This window comes from Rhipicephalus microplus, chromosome 5 (assembly GCF_043290135.1).
Source record: "Rhipicephalus microplus isolate Deutch F79 chromosome 5, USDA_Rmic, whole genome shotgun sequence".
NCBI lineage: Eukaryota > Metazoa > Arthropoda > Arachnida > Ixodida > Ixodidae > Rhipicephalus > Rhipicephalus microplus.
This window is the reverse complement of record NC_134704.1, coordinates 47,538,017-47,562,277: the sequence shown is the minus strand read 5'-3', so window position 1 is coordinate 47,562,277 and position 24,261 is coordinate 47,538,017. Positions and strand designations below refer to the sequence as shown.

Here is a 24,261-nt window from a genome sequence, read left to right as displayed (position 1 = left end):
AATGCAAGTTAAAACAAAAACAGTCACCTAAATAATTTTCTTGTTTTAACAATATTGTTACACTATTTGACAGCTTAAAAAAATTACATTTGCTGTTTTTCCGTGTCACATTATGCCAAACCTCATAAACATATGCCACAAATACAAACTTCCATCAAATAAAAAATAAACTTTTGTTTTAGTTAAATTTTTATCAATTTATTATTTCTAAACTTCTTAAAATTAGGTTTTATTAGGTTTTAAAAGTTTTTATTTACTGCGAGCCGGTGATGTGTTGCGTTGCTCGGGCAACGAGTCAAAGATGGACGCTACCAGTTGCTTTGTGTTGCTTTATTGAAGGCTGCCCTTACATCATCCTACAAAAAATGATCCCGTTCGTTATCGGCGTGTTGTTTTTCTGGACAGCTTTGAACTTTACAGACTATGTCTTTAAGGTAACTTGATGAGCATCGTCACTTTGCTAAATACGCCTACGCGAGAACGCGTTGAGAAATAAAGTCGTCGACGTTGAACCGCCCAACCCGTTTCTATCCTTTGAACTCCTTTTTTTGCAGACTTGCATGCTGTACCCGTACGTGAACATGTTGGAGCGAAGTGGCATGAGCTTGAAGCTGCTTCGCGCCCAGTTCTACTTCACCCGGTTCAACCGAGTGGTGCACCAAATGGGACGAAAGAAACCGCGCTTTCTGTACTGGTGGTTTACCGTGGGCACGGTGGCCAGTATCGGATGCATTGCGCCTGCCTTATGGGTGCTCGTCAAGACTGCCGCTGGCATGATTCGCAGTGCCGCGACTGGAACGCAAGAAGTTCAAGTCCTCGAGCCTTCTGCAAGTGCCCCATTTCTGTGTACCGCTGTTATTACACGCAGGGCTCGAAGGTCTCTCTTTGCCGCAAGCACAATCCCGTGCAGTCCGGTCGACTTCGAAGTAGCGGTAACCTTTAATAATACTGTATTTCTTCAGGTCTGAGTGAGTTAACGTCATCCTCTGAGCCAAAATATCGTGAACATGCCCTTGGTACAGTGAAGTACAATCAGCGCCAAAAATTTAAAGAGACCACGAGACACGAGCAATGCTGAATATCCGCGCTGATTCAGCAGACAGCCTTAAATTACGTTTCCGGCCTGTTCCAAAGCGTGAACAAGTACTGTGCAGTTCGACTGAATACACTCACAAATCGCTGGGAAAATCAAAGTTTTCTTAGAACTACAGTCGAACCCGCAGTAACAAATTATTGAGTATACTGAACGGTTGCAAAATTGTCTTGAATTTACGTCGGATATCAAAAATATTTCTCATATCGAATCGCCAATATATCGAACTTTTTGGTGATGCCATTCAGATTCAGTAAAACAATATTCCACTGTGGTGATCTCCAAATTTCTGACGCCGACTGTACATACGCTGTACCCTTGGTATTTTTTCACTGGCCTGAAGCACAGGCCATCTGAACACATGACTAGGTATAACAAAGTCTCCCCCGCAGCAGAAAAACCTTATGTGTATGAGTTGGGCCATATTGAAGAATAAATCTGTATGTATAGTACGGAAGCACATCAATTTATTTTTTTTTACAGTTGCAAAATCGTCTTGAATTCACGTGGGATATCAAAAATATTTCTCATATCGAATCGCCAATATATCGAACTTTTTGGTGATGCCATCCAGATTCAGTAAAACAATATTCCACTGTGGTGATCTCCGAATTTCTTATGCCGACTGTACATACGCTGTACCCTTGGTATTTTTTCACTGGCCTGAAGCACAGGCCATTTGAACACAGGACTAGGTATAACAAAGTGTCCCCCGCAGCAGAAAAACCCTTATGTGTATGTGTTGGGCCATATTGAAGAATAAACCTGTATGTATAGTACGGAAGCACATATCTATTTTTTTAGCTCACATCAAAGTTGCGATACATTTATTGAAAAAAAAAAAACTCTGCTGCGCTTGCAGATTGTGCATCTGAGTGACACGCAATGCGGCAGGGCTCGTAATCTATTCTTTGTCTTGTCTCCACAACTCCAGCTACCAGGCGTCAACCTTCCATTGTCGGACATCTTCTACTACATCGCCACATTAATTGTGTGCAGCGTATTCCACGAGTTTGGTCATGCCTTGGCAGCTGTAAGGTAACATACCCTCTCGTCCTTCCATTTACTAAACCGCCTGCTTTTGGCTTTCTTTCTTCAGTATGCATGAAGGTTCAAATATTTATGTAGCATATAGAACTTGTTGCTAGGCAACCTGGTTCATGATACTAGTTGCAGTATACCTCTGAAGAAAATCGTTTGCAAATTCTGTGCAGAACCTTGCAAGTTGTAACCAATGATCTTAGATAAAATAAACATAAGCTTTGCACAAATGCTGAAGTCTAAACGTATTTGTCCATGCAGCCTTTATCAGATACTGCACAATACCGTTATCGCATTTTGCTTTAAAGATTACCTTATTTACAGGCCAAGCAACAAGATACCAGAGACTATATGAAGAAGCCCTTTAATAAATAGCTTCATTTTATAGGTGTTTGGCTGTATCATTCGATGTTCCTGTCTAATCAAACTCCATCAAATGTTCACTGAAAGCTGTTGATAACCTATTCCCAGAAGTAATCCAGAGTTCTCTCTCGCTCTTTAGGGAAAACGTGCGAATCCAAGGGTGCGGCTTTTTCGTGCTCGGAATATTTCCCGGCGCATTCGTTGACCTCCCGAAGGACCAAGTCTCGGTGCTGTCACCGTGGAGACAGTTGAAGATATACTGTGCTGGAGTGTGGCACAACATTGTTGCAGCCTTGCTCGCCCTACTGCTCCTGTTTGGAAACAAGTATCTGTTGGTGCCGTTTTACGCAGAGAACTCTGGTGTGTCCGTTATCTCGGTGCTTGAGGTAATTTCACCTCACTTGTGCTCTATTTCAGTGTTTGTCATTTCTTTAGACACTAATATTGTGTGCTAAAAATCTCTCGTTTTTCTTGGCATTATCAGCATCACTAACGTAGGTAAAAAGGACGGGCAAAAAGTTTGCAGTTTTGGGAAGCAATTTAGCATCTCTGAAAACTTGAACTCCTCGTTTTAAAGTTGAACTTCATTTTATGTGCACAAATGAGTACCAATCTTTTTACATGCATTGTACTTGAAAATACCCAGCCCGTTCAGATGAGGTCGAGAATACTATCAAAGAAGAAAAACATGTTACATGGCTTGCCAGAAATGTCCATATATCCATCTTTCAGTACCTTTACTTTAACACTGCCACGATGTAGATAGCGTCCAGCACATTTTGCTTGAGTCAGTGGGATTGACCCATGAGGGTAACCCAGTGTGACATAGACACACACTTCATTCCACTGAATGATCTAAATAACAAACACACAAGAAAAAAAAATAACTGAAACACGTAAACTGAATATCACCTCCTATCGCGACCATATTCTACGCGTGTTTCTAGCCACACTCACCGGCTAATATCTCTAGGATGAATGGGATGTGAGGTGTCAGCCACTTGCGATGAATATCGGTCACGCTAACACCTGACTGCCGCTTATAACGTACGTCCGTACCGTTGCCTCATTGGTGTAGAAATGCACGCTGCAAATGATGCAAGAACTTTGTTCCTCATCGGTTATGGGATTAGTGTTGGCAGGCACTCCGGGAACCTCCCAGCCTAGTCTGGCCTGTGCTCTGTTGGCGAGGCAGACAGGTATCTGCAAGCCCTGGTTCGCTCAAGGTCAGCGGCATATGCGCTGACCTGTCTCGGCAGCTTGCTGTACCACAAGCCGGCTACACGACTGGAGAGTGAGTAGGTGACAGCTCGCCCAGGCAGGAACTCAGGCAGCTTTCCAAACATTGCACTATTGGGGCAGACTGGCCATCCACCATCTTTATTGCCATCCTAGCCAACCTTCTATTCTGCATGTGCCCGTCCTTCGATCTCGCATGTCCACTCCCACTTCACGCTTCTTCCTCTTCTCTTTGCTTTGCTGGCGTTCCACACATTTTCCCTGTAGTCGTTTTCTTTTTACATTTTTCATCCCTGACAAATACACAACCCAGTAATATTGGATGCACTTCAAGTAATGGGCCTAATAACCACTGCTTTAAGATGTCCAGGTAACTTTTTAATTTTTATTTTCACTAGTTTCATGAATGTCACATGCTGTAGCATATTCAGTTTCCTCCATTTGAGCATGCATTCTGGTGGAATCATTGTTTGTCCGCATAAGTTCAGGAATGCCCACCTTCATTCTCTTCACAAAGAATCAGAAATGACATCAGAGCAGGTTCAAATGAGTAAAGGTATGTCTTGTGCCAGGCGCTAAGCACGCAACCCTTTTTAGGCGATGAAAAGTGGTCACCAGCAAAAACTTGAACAAGTGCACATGTCGATGTGAGTGGCAACAAATGTACTGTAGCAAAGCGAATCTGTCTTTCACGCATTCACCAAAAATAACACATATTGCTGCGTATCCATGTATTGCTTCATTTCTAGGAGTCTGGTGCCCACGGCCCCGGTGGCTTACTGCCAGGAGATCATGTTGTTGGAATTGACGGCTGCAATGTCCGTAATGTAGATTCCTGGAAGGCCTGCCTGGTCCAGACAGTACTGCTTCCCCAGCATGGCTACTGCCAGAAAAAGTCTGTGGTCGAGACTGAAGGAACGTGGACTCCAAAAGGTGGGGCATGCTGCAGTACAATGTGATATATACATAGGCAATGGAGCGGCTGCCCACTGTAATCACCTAAAAGAAAGAGGGAGAGGGGAGCAAGTTTTGCCTCTTGGGTTGACTTGAAAGGACCAGTCAACAGGCTCCGACTTTTTTTTTTACACCCCCCAGAGAAGCTCGGCAATTCGTAGAGCACACTACAGCGATCATGTTTTCCGAATACTGCAGCGCGCAGCGCAGAGCCCCCACTTCAATAAAACTCCCACGCTTCTTTCCCTACGTCTGACCAATCCTGCTTTCGCGCGCAGTGATGCAAAGTCACCAATCGGCGACTTGACATAGCTCACAGCTCATCGATTAGTCTAAACCAGTCATGACAACTGGCTACGCCTTCCCCACCCTGTGAGGGAAAAAGGCGGCAAGGCCGCGTGAAAACTTTAAACCAGCTACCAAGAAACTCGTCTGTTATTGCTCACATTAGTGCTCAGGTACGAAGAGAAGTCAAGCAATCTAAAAGTAATTTTCTAACTAATATATTGTCTGAATACATATCCAACTCTCCCCAGAAATTTTGGTGGTACCTGTCTAGTTTGCAGTCTGAAATAACTGGGCTTTCTATAGACGGGACCTCCTATAGCGAACCGATTCAGATTTCCGAAGCACTCAATCATTACTTCAGTACTGTTTTTTCTCCAAGTATTGATCATTCAAAAAAAGGCTGTACGTTCGATGATACTAGTTCCAGTCTTCTTACCGTATCTAAAGAGGGCGTAATGGCATTACTGCTTGAATTGGATCATAAAAAATCACCTGGTCCGGATATGATTCCCAACGAATTTTTGAGGTGCTACTCTGATTGGGTTTCTAGTTTCTTAGTTAAAATTTTTAATTTATCTTTGTGTACTGCCGCTGTTCCGATTGATTGGTTATTAGCAAGAGTTGCACCCATTTTCAAAGCTGGTGACCGCCTTAATGTTTGTAATTACCGTCCAATTTCTATCACATGCACGGCGTGCAAAGTAATAGAACATATAATTTCAAAATATATATTTCAATATATAGAAAACAATAATCTGTTTTATAATAAGCAACACGGTTTTAAAAAAGGCCTTTCAACCGTCACTCAGCTTTTTGAATCTGTTCATGCTTTCGCTACAGCGATAAACTCAAAAGAGCAAGTCGATGTCATAGCAATTGATTTCTCTAAGGCCTTTGATAGAGTATGTCACCAGAAACTTATTCAAAAAATGTTAATACTTGGTATTGATCCCGCAATTGTAAGATAGGTTGAAGCGTACTTGCGCACTAGGTTGCAGTTTGTTGAAATAAGTGGCGCACGTTCTTCTCTTTTACGCGTATCCTCTGGTGTGCCACAAGGCTCCGTGTTGGGACCTCTACTCTTTTTAATTTATGTGAATGATATTGCAACGGTTGTGCCTCCTTTTGTTGATGTAAGGTTATATGCAGATGATTGTTTCTTGTTTTGTCATGTGAAAAGTGTTTCTGATCAAATGCTCCTCAATGATGCTCTTCGATGTATTGACAACTGGTGTGAAAAATGGGACATGAAAATTAATTTTGATAAAACTGTTTGCATGACAATTTCAAATAAAAAATCCCCCCTTCACTATACATACACAATAAACAATAGAGAAATTAAGAGTTCTAATGAGTTTAAATACTTAGGTGTTACTATATCCAGCAGTTTAAAGTGGGACAATCATATTGACAACATTACAGGACTGGCAAAGCGAAAGCTGGGTTTTCTGAGAAGGAAACTCCGTAATGCAACGCCCTCTGTTAAATTGTTGGCGTATAAGACTATTGTTAGACCAACGCTGGAGTACGCAGCTATCATCTGGGATCCGCATACTAAAACTGAAATTAACAAACTTGAACAAGTACAAAGATTGGCCGCGAGGTTTATTTATTCAAATTACATGAGAACACAGTCTGTATCACTTTTGCTTGCTAAGGCTGACCTTCAATCGTTAGCTACACGTAGAAAAATAGCTCGCTTAAAATTTATTTATGACTTGTATCATAAGAACTACAAGCTGGATCCCAGTGTATACCTGCGCCCCCCAGGACGAGTGTCGGCTCGTACCAATCACTCATTTTCTGTCCAAGCTTATGTACCGCGGGTGGATGTATTTAAGTTTTCGTTTCTGGTGCGATCTATTGTTGACTGGAATGCGCTTCCTCCCGAGGTACTTACAGGATGTAGATCCTCACAGGATTTTCAACGACGGCTGGACTTGTTTTTTGCCTAACATTGTTTGTGTATTGTTCACCTGTTCACCTCCCACCCCTGCTACAGCTTGCAAGGGCTAGCAGTATTGTAAATAAAAATAAATAAATAAAAATAAAACTGATGTTCTGACCCCTATAACTTCCTTAATATAGCATGTATTCACAAAATCGCGGAACATGCTACCTTGTGACAGCTCGTTCATAAAGCAAAAGTGCACATGTTTCTTTTTATAATAATTTTTGGCCTTCAAGTTTGTTTACTGGCCCTTTAATAGGGAGAGGGGATGCTGTGACGAACCTTCACCCCATCTTGAAGAGTGACCCTGCGCACACTTATGCTATGATATGTACATAATAAATTTTATGCACTCCACCTTGCTTATAGAATGACATGCCGATTGTGATGTGTAAAGTGTAGAGGTCCACTTTATTTACAACATTGAATTTACTTTATCAGTGTACAAAAAATGTGCCTAACACGATGTAATTGTGCATTTTGGATTCTCGAATGTTGACCAGTTGACACTATGTGAACCTGAAATATAATTAATAGGGCTCGAATATTGCCTCATTGAAGTTCTCGTAAAATGACAACATTTGCAACAGCCAAACATTTACGTTTTATGAATGTCGATGAAAGTGAACTGAACACTTTTGGATGTTCTTTTTTTTTGTGCTGACACTTTTATGTAGATTGTTGCCATGGACAGTCAAACAGCAGTCTCTGCTTTGCTTACATGGAACACGGAGAAAAAGTAAGTCTGTATGCACTAAAACTAACCTTGGCTTAAGCTTCTTCTTATTTGCTAGTTACTTCCCTTCCGCACGATCTTCTCTAAATAACCTGATGCATTGAACTCAGTTGTTTAGTTTTCTCTAGAGTGCTTTTTGAAAATGAAAGTTCACCACTCATGCAGATACCGGAGAGTGCACATTTTATAACCAAACACACTACAGTAGCATTTATTATCCAATGAGCTATATTAATTACTTGTATTGTGTAAAGGAATAACAGTGGCACTTCTGTACTAAAAGATAACAGGGCTGTGCAGTACCAGTTTTCTGTTTTTCTTATGCTGTATCACTTCATAGATGCCATAACATGAGTCGTCATTTTTAAAAAAAACTGACCTGTATTTATGTAAATGTGCAACATCAAAGTCCAGTCAGTGTGCCAGGTTCCAGTGTTTGCTGAAAATTCTTGTGTACTTTGCATGCGACATTTGTTTAGTAGAATAGTTTGCATGTAGACCACAATCTCTCATCTTTTCAACTATGCGATACAATGTGAGTGATCCTAGCGACAAGATCTATTTTATTAAATTTTTTTAAACATCAATGCCCTGCACCTCGCATATTCATATTATGAGATCCTAATTGGCATGCAATTTCACTTTTTTGTTGTAATAATTAATGCATTACAAGTACCTAATCTTGCAAATGAAGATGCTGTCATATTAATGAAGACATGGCTTTCATCTGAACAATTTTTAGTACTGAATACTGGTGTAAGTAACCCCCAATTTTTTCGTATGATGTCAAAGTTGTTACATCGTATGATGTCAAAGTTGTTACAAAGCACATTACTTTTCTGCCATAGAGATCTCTGCTATGTTGCTGCACGAAGTCACTGCTTAGAGATAAATATGCACTCTCAGTGACCCTATGAGCTCAATTGCATCATCCCCCCCCCCAAAGTAACAAAAGAAAGTAACTGAAGACCTAATTTTGTGTTGCAACTTTAGCACCTTGTCATCACATGTTATGCTGACTTAGCAGCTAAGGGGTTGTTGTGCAGCTTAACGAGAGCCTGCTGGTTTGTCTCCAGACCACGGGCAGTTGCATTATATGGCCGCAAAAATCCACATCCGCAAACATCCACATATTCAGAATTAGGTGCATCCTAAAGAGCCACTGATGACCAAAATTAATCCGTAGTTTCTTAATGCGGAGGGCTTGACAATCACACTGTGGTTCTGGTACGCGAAACCCCAGTAATCAAGTTTGATGCTTGTCATCTGCATATTCCAGAAAAAGGTTTGCCTCCCGGCGAGGCGCACGCTACAGACGTCGATCAGGTACTGCAACTCCAGTTGTTCACAGGACGAATACTGCTTGAAGCCAATACTGGACAATGGCACTAAGCTGGTAGAGGTGAAGAGGTCCAACTGGCAAACGATGCTATTTCTTGGGCCGCCTTCCGAGCTTTGGCATTCAGGTGGGTGTCTGATCCAAAGTTTGGACCCTAAGCCGATGCCTCACTTTTACTAGCAGAAAGGCGCACATTTTGTTTTTAGGCTTTGAAAATATTTTAGAATGCAACTGCATATGCTAGAATCTTGCACTATGTGATTGGCATGCCAACTGCAAGGCTACTTTTTATACTTTCAACCTTCTCACTTTCATAAAACTGACAGTGTTGCCATCCCAGCTTTGTCTGATTTCATCTCTTGAGAAAGGTGCACTCATACCATCATATCGTTATTTTATCACTATTTCGCACTGCTTCAAGACAAGGCGAGCCAAGAAGAGCGTTGGTTGAAGCTACTTTGCAATCTGTCAGACCCACATTTATAGCTTGGAAATTTAATGCTTAAATGTAACCACTTGCGTCTGTCACTTCATGTTTCTCGGTTGTCTCAAGTTTTTATGAAGTAGTGAGTATGTGGGAGTTACAAGGTTAACCCGTTGTTATCATGCGCTTTGACTGAATTTACCAGGCACGCTCAGTGATTGCTGCCTAGCCTGGAATGCCTAATGTCCGGTACATACAGGGCAAAATGTTAGCCATGCTGCTTAACCGATGACTGTACACTATTCGTCTGCTTTGTCTGCTTGAAAACTTTGATTGTCCAGTCCAACTCTAATCTTTCATTTTTTTTTTTTTTGCCACCTGGCTGCACATTTTTACATCTTCTGCATGTTGCAGCATGACCTCTGTGATTGCCTAACGGTACGTAGATGATCACAGAGGCAGTGGTTGTAGTACAAAGTCAGTCTTAGTCTGCTCAGATGCTCAGCAGTTTGGCCTGTTGCAGTTTCCGTCATCAAGTGGGTCCCTCGGCAGTTCAACCTATCCGTGCTGCCGGTCCACGTCTACGAAGTGTTCCTGCAGTATCCTTTGCTATAGTGTTCTTGAAAAGTGATTTTGTGCTGCAAAGTACTTTAAACTGTTTACACAATTGTGGTAGCGACAGATTCGTGCACTGGATTAACACTTCAAGGCATAATTATTATGCTGCTGAAAGTTCAGCGAGACAAAGAAACATAAATACTATAAGAATCGCCCAATGTAACACTTTCAGAATAATCCAAGAGATGCAATGAATTGGTGGCAATGAACACACTTCACTCCTTGAAAGTATCCGCTGCATATTAATTTTAGAGCTAAATGAAATCCAGTGCCGAAATTATTCAGTTGGCTGATTGCCATAAAAAATTGTTTTCATGAAATTTCATTTCAGTTAACCTGAATTAGGAGCAGCATAATTCTGATGATTTTTACACTTCAAAAGTCAGATTTAATTAGTTATTGCAAAGTTAAGACAGTGCTCATTCTAGACTTTTTATACATCCGTATTAGATTTCAGTTGCTAATAATTGGTATATCAAGTAACAGCTAATTGGCATGCTAATTATCTTTCACTTAGTTCTTATTTAGTTTATTCTTGGTGTGATTACACTCACCATTGCAAAAAATCAATAACAAATGGTTTTACCTTGCATGTAAAATGTTGTCAAGGTTAGAAACAAAATGTCACAATAGCTTTCACTATTTCCTACAGGATTGAAGGTTTCCTTTCTTTTTGTTGGTTGCTTGAAGCTGGCATTGAGCTGCCTTAACTTGGTATCACAGTTATATACTGTCATTTTCTGGAGCACTGGCACTGCTCAACATCGTCCCGTGCATCGCGCTTGATGGACAGTGGATTACACAAGGGCTGATTAAGCTCTTAGTGCAATCAATGCCTTGGCTTCGATCCTCGAGAAAAGGAGTCTATCTCGTCATTGTTTTGGGCGGAACAGTTCTACTGGCGTCCAACGTTATCCTCGGCTTTTGGAAGCTTTTTGGCCAAAGATAGTTTTTAAAACGTCGGCTGGTCATCTTGTACATAGCACTCGTAATGTACATTCTGTAGGTAGCTCAATTTTGGAATTTTCTCCTCACTCATAAAAGACACTTTTGTGTATGTGTGTTTCTCATTATTTCTCACACTACACTGTCAGACCCTGCTTACAGTTACAAACTGCGAACAAATATTTGGTTCAACATGTGTCGTTTGTTCAGTCGGCAATAACCAAATTGAAATTGCAGGGCCCATCTTACTGACATCATCCGTACTATATAACTGCCTAGAGAGACTATGTATGTTTTAATGCTCAGAAGTATCTTCCAAGTACGAATCTTTTTCATTATTTGTACTTTCCTAGTGCCATATCATGTTTGTAATCGTTAGAAGTGGAGACTTTGCAGAATTATTTTACTCTGCCCTGCGCTTCCTGTAATAATGACTGTTCTTAGAGCAGCGGTGTAATTGTGGAACGATTATATTTTTTTCTATGCTTTTTGCTGCCATTAGCCACCTGTGATTAGTCAAAGCAATGTCGCAGATGGCCAAAGGTGGTAAAAAGCATACAAAAAAAGGAATAGAATCGTTCCGCTATTGCACCCCAGGATTCACTTGAATAAAATAAAAAAAGTTTAGGAAGCAATTCTGCTCAGAACATTGTATAATACTAAAGCTCTTTTAAAACTATAATTGAGCTATTACCAATGACATGCTTGTAAACTACAATATTGAAACTTAGGTTGAGAATACTTGGGCACTGTTTGTTCATGCCCCGTGATGAATGTCACAGTCCTGCTGCAAGGGCAACGTGTTGAAAGTACTGTAGATTCACAAGCCAGAACTGTTAATGATTGGTTGATACGTAGGGTTTAACCTCTCAAAACCACCATACGGTTATGAGAGGCACCATAGTGGAGGGCCCCGGAAATTTTGATTACCTGGGATTCTTTAACATGCATCTGAATCTGAGCACACGGGCCTACATTTTCGCCTCTATTGAAAATGCAGCCGGGATTCAATCCTGCTATCTGTGGGGTGCCAAAACTGTGACCCCACTATGAGACATGCACTTGTAGGGTACTCTGCATGACTTTTGATTGTCCAGTGTTCTCCAGCGTACCCCTAGAACTATGTAGTACACGAGGGCTTTTGTACTACACCTCCATCGAGATGGGGCTATGATCATTAGCTGCTTTAAGCTCAGTGGCGCTGCACAGCACAGTAGCTGTTGAGCTATTACAGTGGGTTAGCAAAGCACTGACAATGTTACATAGTAAAATAATAGAATATTGAAAAATCTAAATTTTACAGAAATCGCAGGGCAAGTGTGCAAGTACTGAAAGAAATGTAACACACTGAGGGAAGCGAGGAAAACAAAAATGCACACAGCACTCAATTGTGTCCCACTTTGCCTTCTTTCCTGAACTCCCTTGTTGTTCCAGCTGTAGAGGCATAATAATTATGTGCAGCATCTCTTTAATGAAAGCACCTCCACTTACACTAACAAGGTGTGAGGCTAAGCGAGTATGTGTTGCATGGTGTTGTTCTACAAATCACAGGATGCAACAAGTTAAATAGAAAATGTATATAGTATCATCTGTGTATTTTCATGTTGTACTAACAAGATGGCATTAGAGAGCTCGTTTCGCAGAAATTTTGGTGTTGTTGTTTGTGAGTGAAAAACCATTTTATGCATGACCGAAAAATTGATAACGATGCAAATAAAATAAACAAATGATAAAAATTCCTAGAGCAGAATGGGGACCGAACAAGGATTGTTTGCAAGCAAGTGGGAATCAAACCCGGGCCGTCTATGTGGCAAGTGGATTTTCTACCACATGGCCATGCCTCTGCTTTTGAAAACAGTGGAAAGATCTTCCTCTGCTTGGAAATGCAGAGAAAGTAGCTTTCGTTCTTCATAAACACACGCGTCCTGTATACATGCTACACAATGCAACATGAAATATTGCAGTAATAATGCGTGGTACAAACATCCATTGCCAACGAGTGTCAGAATATGCGATTATTATAATGGCTCCATGGTTGAAAGCCGATACCCCACTACAAAATGCTCACATGCCACTGAACCTATTCCCTTAAGGCCACGCAGTGGGTGCATAGCGAATTCGAAAAGGTTTCATGCACTAAGTGTTCAAGTATGCACTAGGAACAAAATGTCGCTATTGTGTTCAACTCCTAAAGGCGGAGCTTTAGGGTCCCCTAATTTTTGCAATTCCACATGCTCTTAATTTGAACATGCAAGCCCAAACAAATAAATTGTGGTGTACAAAATGCTCAGTCACGTCAAAATTAAACCAAACACACAAAAGAGTATGTATGAAATGCTCTTTAATGCTGATTAAAAGTGATTCTAAGGGCATAGCTGACATCGCCTTTGATGCAGCTGCCTCGTCAAACATCAATTCGCACATGGCTGAAGACAGCAACTGCTTCTAACATTATACATACAACATTCAATGTCACCCGAGAGAAGAGCGAGACCCTGGATGTGTAATAAAAATAAGTTTGTATTCATGTACACTTTTGCGGGCTCACGGTGATCCCTACCACAGGATCAGTCCTGCGAGTCTTTCGCAGCTTTTCCCACTTACCCCTGTAACTGCCCCAGTAAAATGTGGCTACTACCAAACCAAAGTCTGATTCCAAGCTACTAGTAAGTGAAGCAACATTCTTATGCATGACGCGCAAGAAACACAGGACTAACAGAAAGAAAATGGACGATCGCAGCACTCGTGTCTGTGGATGCTACGAGTTTGTATTGCATCTGTAGGCACTCATAGTCTGTTTCATGTCTGTAAACGCTTCGTATGTCCAATTCGAGTTAGTAAAGACCGTGCCCATTTTGTGCTTCTAAACAGTGCATCTGCTTCACGTCCGTGAACGTTTCGTGTGTTCGTTTAGCATTTTCTTTCCATCGGCCTTGTGTTCCGCGCTTCAAGTTTAAAGGTACCGAGAAACCGTCGCTTGCAAAGAACCGGGAAGAACATTCAACGAGAATAAAGAGTCGCTTCTGAAACATTCGTACACGTGCTATTCCCGAAGCAGAAGGTGTTCCTAAGGCACACTGGGTAGAAACTTTCCGACAAAGAGTCTAGACATACGGCAGGTGCGCAAGCTTAAAGGACAGAAGCGAGACTAGAAAATGCACAGGGCTACCCTACACCATCAGCGCATGTGCAGACGTAACCTTGGTGACCCTGTCAGCAGAGAGGTCTGTAACACGTGTTACGACCTTAAATGTGTCAAGCAAGCAAAAAAATTTGAATGCCGCAACTAAGTGAGACACAACATGCAAAGCTGTTATGGTCAAGAAGTCGACACTTGCAACTCATTACATTTTCGCAACCTAAACTCCCCTTCCTATCTTTCAAATGCTCGCGTCATTTTTGATATTATAACTCTGCGCAAGAAATCGATAGAAGTGGTCACCTTGCTTCCATAGGCAAAAGACCAATGATCACTACTTAATCTGATGATTGCTGCTGGCTTCAACTCCCATTACCAGGGTAGTGCATCATAACAGGAGATATGCAAGCCTAATTATTAAAACTAAGCATTTGTCATACAGTGACTTAACAATTTTTATGGTATATTTGTTGTGCCAAAACCTAAACCAGTTTATACATCAGCCAAACTGAAAAAATAGTGTCACACAGTCTTCACCGCAAGGGTCACCAAGCTATGCCTGCAGTAGGTAACGGAAACCAGAGTTCTAAGCACCAAAAGACATTGGCATCCTTGAAACCATAATCCATTGTGCAAACAAATGCAGACGAAGGAGAGAAAAAGCTATGCAGTGGCTTCCAGTCAGGCATTCGCGAGCAAAGGTCTGCTGGAATTTTTTTTTTTCAACCCAGCTAGCTTTCTTCTTCATGATCCATGCAGTGACACATGCACACCACATCTTGTGCACGAGAGGTTTGAAGTGATGATCACAATCACACTCACACATGGTCCTATGTCCCTGCTTGAAAAAGAAAAAAAAAAAAAAGAAATCCACGCAACCAGCCGTGGGTTACTGGGAAAAGGATAAATGAAGTCACACTGTCACACCTAGTTTCGTGACACTAGGTTCAGCGTGACGATGAGGTGCAGTACATGCTTGGTGTGCGGGCGAAAACCCCGAGGGAAAGAAAGTGAAACGACGTTGCGTATGGCACATCACCATGAAAGATAAACGTAAGTGAAGGGACTCACCAGAGAGGCTTAACTTGTCGGATGTACGCATTATCACCCACAAACCCCAAAGTTAACTTGTCGGATGTGCGCATTATCTCCCACAAAACCCAAAGTTACATGAGCAGTCCCTCTATGGGCACCATCTTGCGCAATGCAGTTTAATCAGAAAGGTCACAGTGCGTTTGCTGCAGTGACCGACCGTATTCTTCCTGTCTGCTCATGATCATCAACATTTGATGAGTGGCGTACCATTTGTCGTACAACTTCCGTACAACTAGAACGCTTGTGTGACGCACAAACATTTATAATGCATTGTAGTTGTATAAATCTTAACAAATGCTGCTGCCAGCATGGCTATTACTGTCAGCAACTCTGGCATTCTGTGATGCCTCAAGAAGTGCACCGACAAGCTAAAATTCTCTAATGACAGTTACAGAAGCAGTGGGGAATATTAAAAGATGAAAGGCTGGTTTAGTTATATTCCTGGCCATAACTGCAGACTGCATCAGTTGAAACATCACTCGCTTTATGTTCTCTCTGCATGAAGCTTCTGCTGATGCAATGTACAGTCTTGCCATGAACAGTACCCAGGAAGAAAGTTACACTCAACACTCCCAGAAAGCTCTTGAACAACTTAGGCATAACTTTAGCAATAACCCTATCACTTTAACCCCTTAGGCATTACCTACTCCCATAAGAAAAATTACATATGTATAGTTAAAATGAATGAAGGACACCTCATCTAGGTACCATGGGCAATGAGACCTTTCAATACTGGAAGTACTGCATCATGCTATAACTACTGTGAAACAGCACTCAAACAATGCATAAAACGCACAAAAACAAGCAGTCACCATACGCACAAAATAATTCACCGAGTCGCAAGTAGGGTTGAAACATAATCACTCATCAGCATAGGTACCACAGATACTTTCTGAAGTAAAGAGCGCAGAAGAAGTAATCGCACAAGTATTTCACTGGTATTCGCGCATGGAGTTTGTATACATCTCGAATCCTCATTCCATCACTACTAATAAACCACAATTGAAGAAAAACTTAATGCATCAAAAATTGATCTGCCCTACGACAAAGATAGGAAGTTATTCATGACACCAAGCACCGGAAAACCCTTTTAATCGCAGTGAGGCATAAATAAATGTTTAAAAATTGGCTTCATATATACAGTTCGTTCAAGGCTAGGAAAATTCTGCATGGCTAGCAAGTGTTTTTAAGGCCTTAGAGTGGGCAGTCATCCATGCAATTAAATTGCTTCACAATGTTCCTAGCTATGCAGCTCTGTTGCAGATAAACAGAAGCATTAGCATGAACATGTAACTAAAGAATGCTGCAAAAAACCGTTAACACAAGGAAAGCAAAGCTCATATGTGCCTCCATGCATTAAAATGAAACAGTTCATAAAATGCAAATTTTTTTTCAATTCTGTGAAGATAATACTAATCCCCTTTAGTACCAACAATGAAGCTGATATAATAACATGGTCCGTAACAGAGAACCTCTCATCTGCAGCAAATACTTCACAGTTTTTCTCATACATTTTTCTATTAGCGCATATTGTCACGTGATTCCGACAATAATGTGCGGTAATATGTAGAAGCCTACTGTGCCAATGAAATACCTGCCGTCAATGCAGCACTACACCTGTTGACAGGTAAAAAGTAGTTCACACTCTAGCCCTGTGCGCCATACAAAGGTAATACTTTATATAAAAAAAAAACACTTAAAGATGAAAATCTTCGTAAAACATTATGTAAAATATAAAAACTATGACACCAGCATGAACTGCATGCTACAAAATGATATGAACTCAAACTTGCCATGTAAATGAACACTACTATGCATTCAAACATTCTATGCGCATGTGTGCGCAGCAACTACTAATATCCAACTAAAACAATGCATAATGCAATAGATGTGTTTGCACTTCTCAAAGCCAGCCACCTTTTCAGGCATTAGGGCTACAAAAGAAAAAGAAGGGCAGGGTAACATTGGTTCCTGTAACTAAAGCAACCTTCTTGGCTAATGTACGGACACACATACCTGATTGTACTCCACCTATATTCGAAGATAAAACCAGCCGGGCTTGGCGCTAAAAGCAACATGAAAGAAACTAAAGGACGAGCAATGAATATTAGATGTCTAACAAATTCCATAAAAGTGCAGCCTTAGGCTGCTTCAGAATGCTGCAAAGTGATAAATATGGCAGTTCTTTCAGAGCTACCTTGCAGGACGAAGTGTGTGCCCGCCGAGGACAAGACATGAAAACGCAAAAGCCATGAAAGAAGTGAAGCAGCCCAGCAAACGGGCTCACTAAAAGCTTGCCTTTATCTCTTCAAGACGATATAACATGTGATCACCTTGTTTCAAGGCAGCACTAGTCCCAATAATTTTTCTTTTCTTTTTTGCCTCTCTTGTAACCCTTTACAATCACAACCTTGGCAGTAATATATAGACAGTGGACTGTCAGTTCGAAAGCAGGGGGGGGGGAGGCAGTTTTTAAAAGAAAGACACCTTAAAAGCACCTGCACGAGTGTAACATCAGTTTATCCTATTCTAATCGCGCTGCACACCGCCACTCACACCCAAGTGCTCGAAGGTGAGGAATGCGTTTGAACACCCGGCTTGATGGCTGCATCACCATCACCCTTGCCATCTGCTGTCGCTGACGTTCTGTTCCCTTCGCCCCCTTCTTCTTGACAGTCCTCCAAGATGGGTGGGTACATGAGGTCGTAGCGATGCTGGAGCGATGATCGCGATCGGCCGCCCCGCTTCAAAGGCACTGTCGAGGTCCACGCCGCCTGGGCGCCGGTGCTTGGATTTTCTACGGGGCTCGGAGTGTTGACGGGCGACGTTGGGAGCGACTGCACTGCATTCTCGTCGCTCCCCTTTCTTCCGCCCGAGCCCGGCCGAAGAAGTTCCATGGCGGACTTCCTTTCCAGGTTGTTCTGGCTGCTCGATGTCTTCGTCTGCAGGAGAAGCTTCTTGAAGTCAAGTAAGCTCGTCGGTTTGGCGGGGCCCAGGCGGTCATTCGCGAGTGACCGCCGCTCCAACGGACTGCAGACGCGAGCAGCGGCAATGTCACCTGACCAGCTGCGACGGTCGCGAGCGCCACGTGGGCTCAGGAAACCTGTCTCGGCAAGGCCTCCACCGCCCCTGCTCGGCGTGCTTGGGCGGCTGGTCACGACCAGGGGTGAACTTGATCTGCAAAAGTAGCGCGTGGTGATAAATTTATGCCAACTCCCTTTTTTTATCTCAAACAGCATTCCTTCTCATGCAGCAAGTAAAAAAAAAGTAATTTCCAAGGTCCCTCATGAATTATTTGCCCAAGATGATTTGAAGGTGATAGCCATCTTTTTCTTCTCAGCTGATTTATTAGCCCTCCTCCCCCAACTTGTGAGCCAGTCACATCTGGCAGACAAGTAGCTTGGTCTTATTTGAAAATTTGTCGACATGCACTATTCTCGACACTTCATAAATGGCACAGCTGCTTTTCATTGACTACATTATAACCAATAATTGTCTACATTCATTATATCAATGTTCAACTCTGTACATATTCTCAAAATGTTGATATCATCATGGAACCCACTCGATTCATTTCGTAACGTATATGCACAAGATAAATTGTAATACAATGTACGATTAGTACGAAACTCCCACCTTGTAGCAAAGTGTACAGAGGAAGCCTAACTTAGTACTTTGTGGTACAGTCGTGGTTAATCAAAGTTAATCAAATTGGGCCAGTTGGTGATACACGATCTAAGAGTACTACGCAGTAGAAAACACAGATGGGAAAAAGACAAGGACAAGCGCAGACTATCAGCGGGATGAATAAACCTTCAGTTGATAGTCTGCACTTTTCCTTGTCTTTATTCTGTGTTTTCTACCGCATAGTACTCTTAGGACAGTTGTGGTTGCATATGTATGTGTGTAGTGGACGATGCTGGCAAAAGGCCAACATTCCTTATTAAGTGCCTGCAATACTTCATTCTGTCCACAGGACTATGAAAATACCCGGAGAAATGTGTTTGAGCAATCATACATCTAGTGTCCATGTAGTGCCACTATCACTGTGCATCATGATCTTGTGTCACTATCACACTGTGCCTCTCGCAAAGCTCATGCAGCGTGACTAATCTCATGCAGACAATGCACTCAAGCTTTGGTCTGACTTGCTCATTATTGCCATATTTTGCTAAAGACGCGATGCCACGTTTCACTACATACGTGATCCAAAACAACCATTTGAAATAGTCTAAGGCCAAGAACTACTGTTGGGGACTTGTAATGTCATAAGCTCCAGCAAATGAAAAGCTGATGCTTGAAGTGCTGTGGATTTTCCAGCTTGTCACAGACATTTAAAACACAGCATTCTCTCAACCCTCCCCCCAAACAAACAGAGAAAGACCACAATGCAGAATCCAAAATTTTATAGAGTGGCAGCCCACATAAAACCAGCCAGCAGACAAACACTAAAGCGAGGATAATCTTGATATTACCTTGGTGTGATGCATAAAATTGGTATGCTGCTAATTCAACTCTCGGTGAATCAAAACGACAACAATGCATGCCACATTCCGGAAAACTAGTAGCAGTAGAGAACTAGATGCGGTTTCAGACTACATTCGAGTACTTTACTTTGTCGTAACATGAGAAACTTGATTCCTCCCAACAGTAATTATTAGCCTGACTGTGTCCACTGCAGGGCAAAGGCCTCTCTCATGTTTTGACAATTAAACCGGTCCTGTGACGGCAGAAAGCAAATGACCTGGTTGATTGGCAAAACATGGGAGACGCCAGTGTGCTGCAGTGGGCGTAGTTAGGATGTGATGTGCTTTCTATGACCCCCCCAAACTTCTAAATCTCATTTGATCGCCCAACTTTCTGGCTCCCCATTTTGTCTTCGCCTTTCCTTGGAATCCTGCCTGTTACTCGTAATGACCGGAAGTTATCTTGCCTGCACGCTACATTCCCTGCCCATGCTCACTTCTTCTTGATTTTGACTAAAATATCTTCGACATCCATCTGTTCCCCGACCCAGTGACAGTACTTCTTGTCTCATAAGGCTAAACCTATCATTTTCCTTTCCATGGCTTGTTGCATGATTCTCAATTCAAGTGGAACTCTCTCCTGCAATCCAATAACATGCAACTCTTACCTAGATGAGAGTGGTGATTGAGCCAGGTCTGCATCAGTCCTGATGCCATGCTTTTTCTTGGATGAATGAATGGCAGCAAAGAGATCTTCGGTAGACATAGGCTTCCGTGGCGCCAGCTCACGGGTGATTGATGTGCTACTGCTGCTGTCCGGAGACTTTTCCGACCCTGAACTAGAAAGGCTCGTGGAAGACAAAGCTGTCGGAGAACCCTCTTTTCGGAGATCTCGTAAACTATATGGCGACTCGATAGTGCCTGGTATGGGCATGCCAGCATGGTTGATGCCTTGGTAGGAATTCTGCGCCAAGTTTGGAATGTACATTCCTGGCATCTGTCTTTGATTTTCGTAACCTTCTCTTGATCCTAAGTGGCCCGCTCCGGGAATTTTATGTGGTTCCCTCAAATTCTGCACGTTGTGAGTTGGCTGCGGAGGAGTTCGAGGAACCATGCCGTACGAGGCTGGTGGAACCTGATTTTGAACCGACTGCCCGTATTCCACCCTGCCATGATCAGGTGCCAGCAGCCTCGTCGAGCTCATTGGACTCCTTGGCACTGGTGATTGCCGGGAAGGGGTCGTAGAAGGATAACCATAAGACAAGGGCCCACCTTGACTGTAGCCATGATTCTCACGAATGTCATTTGCTGTATGTGACACGTGGTTAGTAATCAAACTTCTAGGGTCAGCTCCCTTAGCAGTTGCTGACATGCTAACTTGCTGACCAAGGGGTCCCCTTATTAGTGATTGGCTGGGCTGGTAGGGAGCTCTAGGTATGTATGAAGTATACTGGTTCCTCGGTACGCTTCCATTTGGGTGATTGAGCGTTGTCCTGTCTGAATTGACCCTGTCTGTAAAATTGTACTGGTTCACAGAATTGTGGTGCCGCATATCAACTGGAGTCATCCTCCCGTTGACGAGATGCCCATCATGCGGACCATGCTCAAAGGACTGAGGTGGCATGAGCCTCGGCGCTGAAGCGTAAGCGGCACTGTTCTCCATTCGGTGGCCGTGGGTTTGGTAGTGCATGACTGGCGTTGGGCTCCGGGCAGTGCTTCTAGACACCGGTGTGGCTTGACCAGAGTTCCATGAGGACACCGGGCTGGAAGCAATGGGTACGCCATTATGACTGCGAGATACGGGGAAGGAAGTGTGGTTTGGAATGTGGGTATTTGTGGGTGATAAGTGCTGATGCACCGGGGTGGTCCTGCCACTGGGATGAGAACGTGGCACGGGTGCCTGAATGATGTGCGAAGGCGGCATGTGCTGCACGGCATTTGAAGGGCTAGGAGAGGACTTCGGTGGAGATGCTGGTAACCCCGACACCCACCTAGTCCCAACCGGTTCCCTAGGGGAAGGCTGCAGCGGAGTTCTTCTTCCGGGCGAAGTTGTCGCTGGAACGCTGATGGGCGAAAAGTGATGCAGAGGAGTCACACGACCTGAAGAGCCGTTTTCGGAGATGGGTGTACTTGCACCAGATGGCCTGTTGGAATACGGAGTTGAAATAGATGCGGGTCGTTGAACTGGTGTTGTTCTCCCCGACAAATGACTACTAAGAAAACCCGTGACTGCAGGCTGAGGTGTGCTCCTACCAGACACGGTGCTTTGAACGTACCCCGGCATACCAGGCTGTGGCGTGCTCCTTCCCGGCGGAGAAAACTGGGGCCTGGCATTTGTTGTGGAAGTGCTGTTTGCAGGATTGCTCAATGTAAACATTCCGTCCCTGTACTGCAAGAGTGGTGGCCTCGTGTCAGGAGACGTAGGTGTGCCAGACACAGAGTACCGGGTCCTAGGAATCGTGCTGCTTGTGTAGGTCTCCACCTTGCCGCTTGGGTCCAGCCGAACGTAAGCACGCTGGTTAGAGCCAGGCGTGGGAGGCATCGATGCAGGTAAAGTCATGCACTTTCCCGGCAACCCAGTACTTCCTGATGTCATCGTGTAGCCGTCACGATGCCGTCCCAGTGAATTAGAGCTGTAAATGACTTTGCCTTCGGAATCTAGAGTCACTCTTGCACCAGTCCTGCTGAACGAAGGTGTCTGTGCAAAGTCGTTGTTTGAGTCGCTGATGGCGCTTGGCTGCCTTGTGGAACCTTGTTCAAGCACTCGACTACTGTAGGTGAGAGGAGGTGGGGGTGGGGGCACAGCAGGGGGCGTTGTTTGTGGACTTGTTTGAGGGCTGCTCTGAGGACTGGAAGGCTCGGGAGAAGAGTGGGTGGCATCTTGCACCTTGCAGCTGGTACCACTCAGCATGAGCTGCTTTACATTCATGTCGCGACTTGCTGATTTGACAGGTGACGGCGGGCTCGGTGTGGTTGGTGTCCTTGGGGGAGAAGAGTTTTTAGACAGGTAGGAGAGGAATGGTGATCGTGTTTTGCTCATAAGTGAGGATGGTCTGTTCAGGAAAAACGGGGAGGAAGTGGGTGATGGAGTTTTTTGCTTAGGCGGTTGTGCAGTCTGGGGACTAGCAGACGCTTTGGCGGCTCCTGTCTGCTCCTTTCTGCCAGAAGTTTTTGTTGCCGTGCTGCCACTTTGCAGTGCTGGTGAGGTTCTTGCTTGGGGGCTTTTACAAACATCTTTGTTATTTGCCACTTTGACTGGGGCGTGAACCGGACTTTGCTTTCGCTCAATACTCTGAGGCAACCTTGATGTTCTTGCATTAAGGTCGCTTCTGTTTGAAGTGCAAGGTAACACACCTTGCATGTAGTCGCCATCAGCAGATGAGAATGAACCCAGCACAGGTTGTGGTTGGGGAGTAGGGGGTGCATTTGGTTGTGAGACAAGTGTGTTGAGAAATGGCACATCGCGCAAAGACTGGACACCGTACATGTTGAGTCTTGAGGAGGATTCGTCTGCCTCTTCGTCTGCTATGGCATGTTGTTTTGCTTCTGCGGCCTTTACAGGTACAGAAGGTGTATTTGGAAGTTCGCTTGCTACTCCTGCAGAGTGGGACAGATTAGGCTCAGACAAGGGAGAGTTCTCGCCAGACACCCGCTTCTCCGTGTCAAGACGACAGCTGTCCTCGTCACTGGGTTCGGGAGACACAGCACATATGGAAGGGTACCTAAACGAGCCAATGGATGTCTTTCTCCTGAGTCGTTCACCAACCTCGCAATCAGATTCTGATATGTCACCAGCAGAAACCGGTGGCGAGCTCTCCTTCTGCGAAGGTATTGGTGATAGAGTCCTCACGCTAGAGAGCCTTGGCGGGGGCAGCGGTGGTGCCTTCGACCTCTGTGTAAAGGTGCTCGCAATTGAGCAGTTGTCAGTTGCCGTGTCCGTCGCATTTTGCGAGAGAAAGCTGTTGAGGCTCAGGTTTCCAATTGTGTCTATCGACGTCTGCGATCCCCTGTCACCGGAAGCGGCGAGGTCTCCATTGTGTTCACCGGGAAACTTGGCAAGGCCATGCTTCAGACCGCTGTCAGTGTGCATTGAGGTGTAATAACCATCGGTGTCGACTGAGTACACCGAGGAGTCGCCGTCGTCGATGGGATTAGTAAATGGATCTGAGCCGACGCTGATCTTTCGCGTTACGGGTGAAGAAGACGATTTGGAATCGGAATGACAGGCTTCAGGTGTTATGGTGCCTGAGTGGCTTTCTTGATCAGTCGAGGTGGAGTTCATGTTAGAGCGGGTAGTCAGTGGGCCCTGGCCAGGGTGCTTCCAAGATGATGCCAGTGTTGTTGTGGTCAGGGCAACGGAGACATCCGATGTATAACCTGGGGTTGTCCCGTCATGAGACCTGAAACGATGAATACAGGAGGTGATGTACAGAGTAACCGCACTATGATTGATTGATTTGTGGGGTTTAACGTCCCAAAAGTAACCGCACTATAAACTGTCAACATGGTCATGTGCATGTTAAAAATAGGCAGCCAATATGCTCGAGTAATACGCGATTTATGGTACCAA

At 43.7% G+C, this 24,261-nt stretch overlaps 2 protein-coding genes across 6 annotated transcripts in view; one reads left to right on the top strand and one right to left on the bottom strand.

The window, feature by feature from the left end:
• The first annotated feature begins 277 nt into the window (after positions 1-277).
• Positions 278-11,103, top strand: S2P (membrane-bound transcription factor site-2 protease). 2 transcript variants are annotated; one of them, XM_037425592.2, is made up of 9 exons: positions 278-434; positions 555-827; positions 2,028-2,131; positions 2,637-2,883; positions 4,486-4,669; positions 7,607-7,668; positions 8,945-9,131; positions 9,952-10,027; positions 10,770-11,103. In XM_037425592.2, exons 1-9 carry the CDS (start codon positions 366-368, stop codon positions 10,993-10,995), a joined length of 1,428 nt encoding a protein of 475 aa, XP_037281489.2. In that variant the 5' UTR covers positions 278-365; the 3' UTR covers positions 10,996-11,103. The 2 variants fall into 2 exon arrangements, with proteins under 2 accessions (XP_037281489.2, XP_075751488.1); XM_075895373.1 differs by having other exon boundaries at positions 555-932.
• Positions 11,104-13,315: 2,212 nt separating this feature from the next.
• The window catches only part of LOC119174610 (uncharacterized), a 288,473-nt gene continuing 277,527 nt past the window's right edge, over positions 13,316-24,261 (bottom strand). For all 4 annotated transcript variants that reach the window (XM_037425594.2, XM_037425595.2, XM_037425596.2 and 1 more), the window contains exons 5-6: positions 20,360-24,091; positions 13,316-18,402 (exon numbers count right to left, since the gene is read on the bottom strand). In XM_037425594.2, the coding sequence (XP_037281491.2) occupies positions 17,778-18,402; positions 20,360-24,091 (4,357 nt within the window). In that variant the 3' untranslated portion in view covers positions 13,316-17,777. The remainder of the gene's footprint in view (positions 18,403-20,359; positions 24,092-24,261) is intronic.